The 9,839-nt window shown below is 37.0% G+C and overlaps 1 protein-coding gene across 1 annotated transcript; it reads right to left on the reverse strand.

Annotated features, from left to right (window-relative positions):
• Window positions 1-8,672: 8,672 nt before the first annotated feature.
• LOC109192227 (60S ribosomal protein L14-2-like) lies at window positions 8,673-9,309 on the reverse strand. Its single transcript, XM_019342794.1, has one exon. It carries the CDS (start codon window positions 9,213-9,215, stop codon window positions 8,811-8,813), a length of 405 nt encoding a protein of 134 aa, XP_019198339.1. The 5' UTR covers window positions 9,216-9,309; the 3' UTR covers window positions 8,673-8,810.
• Between the last annotated feature and the right edge of the window lie 530 nt (window positions 9,310-9,839).

The following is a 9,839-nucleotide window of genomic DNA, read 5'->3' on the forward strand; positions in this document are numbered from 1 at the left end:
TCATTTCTCTCCTTACACTTTCTAAATTCTATCTCCACCTTCTCTCTAAAAAGGTAGATAGCTTTTCTTCCAAGCCAAGTTGAAGCTTTGCCAAAACTTCAAGAGTTGTCTCCAAGATTCAACTTTTCATACATTTGGGCATCGAGGAGGGTAATATCTAAGTTCATCTTGTGTTTTTAGTGTTTTCTGAGGTGTCTTTTCTTAAAGATAGAATCTTTATGATCTTTTGGTGTGTTCTTGAAGTGGGTTTGGAAGGTGAGCTTTGTTAGGAGCTTGGTGAGGTGTAAAGTGAAGGTTTTAGTCTTCAAGAGGTAACCCATGCTCTACAAAATCTATTTTGCTTACCTATATGTGATTTCTTGGATTCTACATGTGATTTTGCTATGAAATGTGAGTGTTTATGCATTGTCTTGTGAAAATGCATATCTAGAGCTTGTGTTTAGGGTTCATTTATGCCACTGATTGGCTATTCCTTTGATTCAAGTCATTTTGTTGTATTTGGTGAGATTTGACATGTTTTAGACTTAAATTTGAGCTTGGAGTTGAAAATCCCCGAAGGGATTAATTTTGGTACATGTGTGTACCCGCGGGCGGAACGACGGGTAGGGGTCCAACCCGCCGCCCACCCGTGGGGTACAAAGAAGTGGGAGGCCTGTACCCGCGGGCGGAACCACGGGTAGGGGCCTACCCGTGGGCCTACCCGTGAGGTACAGTATATGGTTGTGAGGGGATTTGTTCCCCGTGATTCTTTTGACTTCCCAATGTTCTTTTGTGGAACTATTTGAGTGTCTTCTTGATGTTTCGTATGTCTAGAACTATATGGTAGGTATCCATGTAGGTTTTGGTGTCTTGAATCGTGCTAAGTGTTCAACATTGTGTTTCGTTGAACCGTGATGGGTCTTGTGTGTTCCTCGGGACTACGTTTGGTTTACCCGTTTGATAAGCATGCTAGTTTGGTGTTTAAATGCTAGCGTGTGTGTTGTTTGTACCTTCCGATTGGTTGATGATAACTTGTGTTATTCATCGTTGTTGTTGGGCTGTGACCCATTCCTTGCTTGAGTATGGTTTCATATCTTCGTTGTGATCCGTCGATTGATTCTTGTTGTGGTGTGGTGTGTGTGGCTTTACCTGGATTGTACGATTAGTGGTATGGGACACTAGTTACCAAGGTATTGCAGTGGTCCTCGTGGTGGCCATGGCGTGATTATGGAGTTTGTGACCTTTGTCTAAGGTTCACGTGTTTCTTGGGTGGCATGTGTTGCCGTGTGTGTGATCGGTACCCTCGTGTACTATGAATCGGTGGTCTCATTGGTGGTCGTTGGTGGGGGACGACGGTCCCAGGAGGGAAAAGGTTGGACTTGGTTGTACAGGGGTCCTGGAGGTAATGGTTGGAAGAAGAAATAAGTTTGCGGGTAGCTATAAGGTTGGAACCGGGCATAAGGAAGGCATATCAACTCGTGATGGGTGATGTCACGAGGGCATGTGTAGCCGTTGTGTGAGTTCTTCTCTTGTGACGTGTGTAGTCACAAAGGCATGTGTTGCCGTTGGGTGTGTCCTATTCCTTTGAGTTATGCATGTCGGGTGTTAATCTATTGTGTGATGATAGATTATGCCTTGAGTCTTCTTGTGAGTTGTTGTTGTCCATGTAGTCTTGGGATGTGTTCCCATGTTCTTGTTGTGTTCTTGTTGAGAGTGTTGAGTCTTGTGTTGACTATTACTCTTGGTTTTGTACCTATATATATATGTATTCCGTTTCAAAAATGGTTTTACAATTTATACCATATCTATGTATGTTATTTCACATGTATTGGTGGGTTACCAGCATTATTCGCTGACCGGGCGTCGTCCCATGTTTTATGTGTTCTTTCAGGTGATGTTTAGACGAGTGTGCGATCTAGTGCCAGCTAGTGTAGCTCCTTCTTTATGTTTTTTGGCTTGTGAGCCAGTTTAGACTTAGTACGTTGAGATATTGGTTTTAGATTTGAACAATGCAGATGTTTGCCTGTGCATTCACCCCTGGGTGAGCGTGGCATAGCACCCCGTACTTCCAGTTTATTTATATATCTCTCTTTCAGTCTTCCGTTGTGTTTGATGTTTTGGTTGAGATATCTGCATCTTTAAGACTTTAAATAGCATGGAATTTAGGGGGTGTTACATAATGATTCACGAAGGAATTTGTTCAGATCTTTACACTCCCTGAACATGAGTGTAAACCGAAGATGTGAAGAAGATGGAGATGATCTGTTGACATCATTGTTTACAAAAGTTACAAAGATAAGTGATGTTGTGGGTAAAAAGATTGGAAATACTCTAATCGAGCAAGGGCATCTATCTTTGCAACATTATGAGGACACACGAAACAATTTGAAGGAACTTTTGGAGTATCAAAATACTTTTTAGACAAAAATTGACAGAGCCGAAAGGCATTTAAAAGGAGATCTCAATGAAGGATTACTTGAAGTAATTCAACTTATGAAGAAGGAACGAGAAGCTACCGAGAAGATCAACAACGAAAGACACTTACGACAAATAAAGGCCATACAAGATCAGGAGAACATGATAAATCACCTTGAGATGGAATTATCCTCTATGGCTAATAAAATGTCTGTTTTGCCGGATGTTTCTCTAAAAACTCATGATGGTGTTGAATTTGTAAAAGCCAATCAGGAACGTGGTTCCAAGACCCTTGACTTTTTGGTTGATAATGCCAAAAGGGGGGAAGAAATTCTCAATCATCTGGCTTTACAACAACAAGATTATCCTTGGAAATCAACAACAACTAGCACCGACCGCATCAACACGAGGCCGTGGCCGTGGTCAATCATCACAAGTTGGTTTCACTCAATTTGCAAATCCTAATCTTGGAGCAGGATCTTCGAAAGGAACAATAACTGATTGGTTTGAATGTTCGAAAATGTGCCAAGTATGGTAAAGAGATGGCCCAAAGCAGATCAAGCTCAACGGATATCTGAAAAGAATAATGAAGAAGAAACAAAAAGGAAACGAGCTGAAATGTGGTATGAATTAAGAGATCACATAGGCTACATGGGTGTGAATCTCGACCATGAAAGGAGTTTTGATGAATGCATAGTTTGGTGGGATGCTGGAGTTCTTCCGGGCACCAACATTAAAGATGCCTTTGGACACTACATGGCTGGACAAGTGACGAAGAGATTTGCGAATGAGAAGTTTAAAGATGATATCTACAAGATGAGAGAACACATCAAAGACATGTTGAAAGCTGACATGGGAGTCAAGAAACCCAGAAGGTAATCTGATATGAATATCTCGAAAATCTGATGTTCTGAATATCACTGTTTTGGATTTTGGCTATGATTTAAATTTTCCTCTACTTCGACTTATCTTAATAATAATTTTCCTTGGTCTAATTTCAGTTAGTTTTGATTTAATTTGGTATCTTGTTTTTAGTACGTGAAATAACATCACAAGAGTTGTTAAACGCATGCAAAATTGAAAAATTAAAAATTGATTAAAGAAATTGATCAAAGATGCATATAGGACTTGCCTGGATTAATTTACAGAGTTTTTAATTTCCCTAGAATATTTTTGTCAAACTCTTCTTGGCTTTGTCATAATAAAATTGAGCAAAAAATGAAATTATTTTACACGACTTAAAGCCAATGAATGAGTATAGGTTTTGGCAGTATCAAAAGGGGGGAAATCGTTAGGAATAAATTGTAATAGATTTTGATATGCCAAATTGTAAATCGTAGAACCCCAATTTCATTTTGGTTAGACTAGTCGAGTAATAGACCAATAAAAGGGAAAATTATTTATTAAAAGAGGAAAATGGAAGAAGATATCTAGAAAAAGATATCAAGCATAAAATCAAGAATTTGCCTAGTAAAAATGGCAAACAGAAGAGGAAGATGTATGCATATGAAGATATGTACATATGTTATGTAAACTTTCATCCATGAAGAAATCCCTCATGAAATCCCAGAAGCAATTCCCAAAGAATTCCCGAAAGAAGAATGACGTGACTTGGAATGCATGAAGCTATCTTGAAGATCAAGCATCTATGAAAAGAAAGGAGTACATCAAAGTGGAACGAGATGGTTACCAAATGACTGTACGGATGAGGTGGTAGAAGCTTGAAACATTAAACCCAAGGTCACAAGTTTAAAACCCACATCCCATATATTTTACAAAAGAATTTTAAAGAAGCCAAAATTAATCCATCAGATGAAGTTGGGCGTTAGTTTGGCCGAAGGAAAGCAATTTGAAAGTCACAGGTTGTAATGGGGCTAGGGTTAATTAGACCATGCATGATTCAAGTGTGATTAAGGCCATTATTTGATTTTGAGCCTCACTAGCCAAATAACCTGTTTGTCCTATGATTTATTTTTCCTTTGTTAACCCACTTTGAGCTTTACGGCCATTCTTTTCTTTATCTTGAACCACATTACAAGCCTTTTATATCTAAAAATAATGCCTTCACCCAGCTGAATAACTAGTGGAGCAAATTTTGGATTATCCTTGTAATCTGCGTGAGTTTGTGAAGAATAAGTGTGGACGAGACCATTTGTTTTGAGAGTGAGGCGAGTTGTATCTTTATTGACAATTTGTCGTTGGTCTTCTAAGAAAAAATGAAGGCAGTTCATCATTTAAAAAAAAAAGTATGGAAATTTGAAATAATGAAATGGAAAAAATGGAGAATATATGTTTGAAAAAAAAAAAGATATTGCTAAAAATTTATGAGAAAATGAGAAAGAATCAGCAATTGATTTTGAGTTGAAGTTACTTCTAAATAAATGAAGTAAGGAGAAATTCTGGTAATACTGAGGAAGCATTCTGTACTTTTGAGAATGATAGTCATGTTGGAGGCTCAATAGGATGTGTTTTTGAATGGAAATTGAGGGTGTTGGATTATTTGTATTTATTTGCTCCTCTAGTTTGAAACTTTTGCTTAAGTTACTTTCCTAAAAAATTCCCTACCTTAACCCTAGTCCCATTAGAACCTGTGAAAAGTCCTTATGATTTGTGTCATGCATGACTCTTGTAGTGGTGATTGAGAAGATATGCAAACCTATGGTAGAACAATTTTATAGGAATGAACTTGAGTAAAATTTATATCCATCAAACACTTGAGTGATGAGTGATATTCATGTGAGGGCTTACTTATTTAGTTCTCTCAATTTTCAGACAGGGGTGCTTCAGATTGTTGTTCATGATATGTTATGAGTTTTGGGAATTTCATTTTAGTTTACTTCGCAAATAATATTTTTTGCTTGGGGACAAGCAAATGTTTTAGTGTAGGGAAATTTAATACGCATATTTTACACTCATATTTTAGGTACAACTTTATAATAATTTTGCATTAATTGTTTAATATTATCTAATAATTAGTTCTTTTTATATATAATATATAATATATAAGAATACATACTACGTACTGTATACTATATATATATATATATATATATATATATTATAAATCTAACTTTGCCTTTGTGCAGGTGTGCGCCAAAATAAAAGACAACTTCGTCGTGCGCAGATTATGGCGAGGCAGCAGCGGAAAATTTCAAGACATGGCGCAAAAATAGGGATTGAATGGTAGAAAATAGATTAATCTTATTTTGAGAATACTATAAATAGATGATAGAGTAGTATTGAAAAATATTCATTCTTTTTCCCTTTATAGTATTCGTTGAAGTTGTTATCAATATCTATTCGTGGCTAATTTCTAGTTGGTTTAGTGAATTGAAGCCCCGTAGTTCATTACGCTGTAAGGTTATTTATTTAATTTTATTATATATATTTTTATGCATTTGAGTATTAAATATTCTTATGAGTTATTTGAATAGTTGTATCATTTAATCGCTAGGGAGGCCTACTAGTTGTTTGTTTGATATAATTATTTGCTATATTAGATAATGTTGTGCTACAAATTATTCTAATATTCAGTAGCAACTGAGGTTAATTATTGACGGCTTAGTGATAATTGGTCTCGGGTAGAATATTTTCCTAAATTAAATGCAACCGCTTGTGCTTGTGTTATTTAGTTTGTTGGTCTTCCTAGTTCCTATTGCTGCTATTAAATTAAATCTATAGCGCTTGTCTTAGGTTATTATTTAGTAGTTAGGGATAATTAAACCGCGTGTGCTTTAGTTACCTACAACTAAGGGAAAACGGAAATGAAAAAATTTCACGAAAAATATTCAACTGCATATTAATTACTTTTTGAATTGATGATCAGTGTTAAATTCCGGTGGTGGATCTTTACTAACCAAGGTTTTCTATTATAAGTGTTATCAATATATTATTCTCATTGCTTTATTCGTTCATTAAATTTCTTGTTCATTTAAATTTTCTTTTATTTGATCTTTATTCTCGTTATATTCCAAACCCCCCTACCTTTAGCACATACATTAAACTAGTTACTCCTTGTGGGATCGACCCTTACCCCCGGTACTACGTTTGTAAGGTTCTAATTTGGGAGCCTACGACAACTCGCCAATTGGGTGTAAGTTTGAGGAAGGGATGAATTTTCACAATCTAGAATGAGATGAGATTGTACACTTGGGTAGCAGTTCACGTGAAAAGGAAACCCGAAGTTGGGCAAAGATTTCATCCTTGGGCAGCAGTTTCAATTGATGGGAAGAGATTTGCAATGGGACTAAATTCAGAAGATATAAATAACAAGGGATGAAGTTGCAAGTCTAATTCAAGTAAGGGGTGACATTTCAATTGCCAAATCAAGAAGGGAAGAGATTTCATTACCAAAAATAGTAAGGGATGAGATATCCCAAGCACTACTAGAAAACTACCCTTATAGCGACGGACAAACATTGCGACGGACAAATACGTCGCAATAGATGACTTTTTGCGACAATCTTTTGACAAGCATATTGCTCTTGTAAAATATTAGATTTAGAGCTATTGCGACGATATTTATGACGATATTGCAACAAACGTACGATACGATGACGATATTGCAACAAACGTACGTAACGGGAAATCTATTTTTGGCGGGAAAACTTGCGACGCACAATATTTCGTCGTAGTTACTTTGGTGGGAAATTATTTTTCATTGATAGCTTTGCGACATACTAGTTCCGTCGCAATTGTTCGTCGCAAGAATTCTAGTAAATTGTATAGATGAGTAATTACGACAAACATTTCGACGAACTTGCGACATACATAAATAATAATTTTAATATATTTTAAATTTCTATTATTATTAACTAAATCAAAATGTATTAATGTATAAAGAAAGAAAATAATATATATATATATATATATATATATATATATATATATATATATATATATTTTGGTGTATCAAGCTAAGAAAAATGGATTTAGAGCTATTGCGATGAAATTTACGATGATATTGCGACAAAGATACGACATAATTGAGATGTTGAAAAGTACAACAAAAATGACTTACCAGGAATTTTTTTTTTTGGGCGGGAAAACTTGCGATGTACAATATTCCGTCGCAATTCCTTTGGCGAGAAATTATTTTTTTCATTGGTAGCTTTGCGACATACTAGTTTGGAACCAATTATTTCGACGCAAGAACTATTTTATTTATTAAATTGTGTAGATGAGTAGTTACGATAAACATTTCAATGAACCCCTATATCTTATTCATTGGCTCCTTTGATATATGATTCTGTGTTTGACTCTTGATAGAGCTTTGCCTAGGGTTTATGATGGGGTGTGAACCCCGTATGCTCAGGGGCTCAAGAAGATAAAAGGATCAAGCCTAGAGAATAGAGAGACACGTTCACTAAAATTACTTATTCCTTATTCCTTTCTATTTTAGTACCTTTATTGAAAGGTGTATCCACCAACCAAAGTTGTGTTGGACCTCCCTGGGTCCAAAAACCCTAAAACCAACACTGGCGCCATCTATGAGAATCAAGACAAAAGGTCGCGTTTACCTCTTTGTCTGAGCAATTTCGGAGAGCGTCCAGTGGAAAGGATCCACTACGGACGGAAGATTGAGAAGGTCCGCGGAGAACAGTGGACAAAGAAGAGGACTAGTGGAGAATCAAGCAAAAAAGACTGTGTGTCAAGGTCTACAAGAGGTAACCATTATCATTTTAAATTAGATGTAATATTTAAATCAAAGTACACAAAAGTTGTTAGCAAGAGAAGGTGTAACACCCCGTGTTACGGCCTTCAATCCCGGATTAATTATTTAATTAATCCCGTTAATAATAATTAAAAATGATTTAATTCGGTTAGGTTTCCCTTTAATTAATTAATAGGGTCCACCATGAACCGTGGACCCTTGCCTAAATTAGAGTCTTAAGCCTATTAGGAATAAAGGAAGTAGGCCTTTTACTATTCAGATTATGATTGGGATTCTCTTTAATTAATTAATATGGTCCACTATGGACCATGGACCCTTATCCCTAAAACAAGTCCTTAGTCCTATAAGGAATAGAATTAGTAAACCCATACCATTCAGGCCCTAATTAGGAGTCTTAAATATATAAATAGGGATATAGGAGGCACCTAGATCTTTCACCACAATAATCTCTCACCACACAAGAAGTTCCAAGAATCCCCTTAGGAGAAATCAAGAAAGAAGAAAGCTTAAAGAAAGACCCTTCATAGCCAAGGAATTAATTAAGGCTAAGAGGTAACCCATGTCTCAACAAAACCTATTTATTTATTTATTTATTTTTTTGAAAAGGTTCCAAAAATGCGTATGATAAATGATATGACAAAATTGTGTCTTTCTCGGTACAAGAGAAGCAACTAAAGAGACAATCCTTGATACAAGGCAGAAGACCTAATATAAGAACATCAATATTATAAGAAAATGGATTTTAGGCTGTGCTCTCCTTCTTAAGCTTTGAAAGCTCCTGTCTCACAATTCCAGCCTTCTTGACTTTTGCCAACATGATCTTGAACCTGTCAAAATCATTTAGAGCAGCCCTCCTCTTCTGCACAATCAACTTCCTGCCCCAGGAGCTGTTCTCCCACTTGTTCTTGACATCAGCAGCCTCCATGGCAGCAATCAAAGTCTTCTTCTTTGGCACCCTTTTTATGTCAATTGTTATATCTGTGAGTGTAAGCCTCTTGAAGTTCATTTGGCTCCGCACCATGTCAGGGGCATCAACAAGTGCCCTGTTCTGATCAATAACATCAACGATGACGACGAGCTTTCCATAGTCCTTTCCGTAGTTGACGAGAGCGACCCTTCCAATTTCAACGTACCTCTTGAATGGCATTTTCGTCTACTGGAATGAGCAGGAGCGCCGGTTTATGCAGAGCGAGCTATTCCCGGTGTAAAATGCGGAGATTTAGGGTTTGGATGGGAGGGTAGCGCTAACAAAATCTATTTTCATAGCTATGATTCCCCTCTTAGAATTTCCCCCATATTCTTGTGTGTTGATGATTCGTTATATTGATCTTGATAATTGGTGTTATGATTCCATGGGTAATCTCAGGGCCGGCCCAAGGGCATGGGCAGCCTGGGCACCTGCCCAGGGCCCATCTCTAGGAATGGGGCCCATATGTCATAAATATATTAATATTAGTATATATAATATACTCTACGTTACTTAAGTTAGACGAAAGACTCAGATGGAAGCCGAGAAGACGGAAGATCAAGATATCGCACACCCACGCCGCCCTTTGCCTCGCCGGTCGTGCACATTCAATTCTTCTCAACTGTAAAAATGAAGTTATTAAAAGCTTAGATGCCAAATAGCAATGGCAATCAGCAATTGACAGATAACAAATCTTCTCTCCAAATTGGCTTTGCCACTTTCTAGTTCGTAGGACGCCGGCCTGCCACCGCCACACCTTTGCCTAATAGTCTTCGTAATCCCTTTGTGGCTTTAGTGCTTCAC

The sequence above is a fragment of the Ipomoea nil genome, unplaced genomic scaffold, assembly GCF_001879475.1.
Source record: "Ipomoea nil cultivar Tokyo-kokei standard unplaced genomic scaffold, Asagao_1.1 scaffold1770, whole genome shotgun sequence".
NCBI lineage: Eukaryota > Viridiplantae > Streptophyta > Magnoliopsida > Solanales > Convolvulaceae > Ipomoea > Ipomoea nil.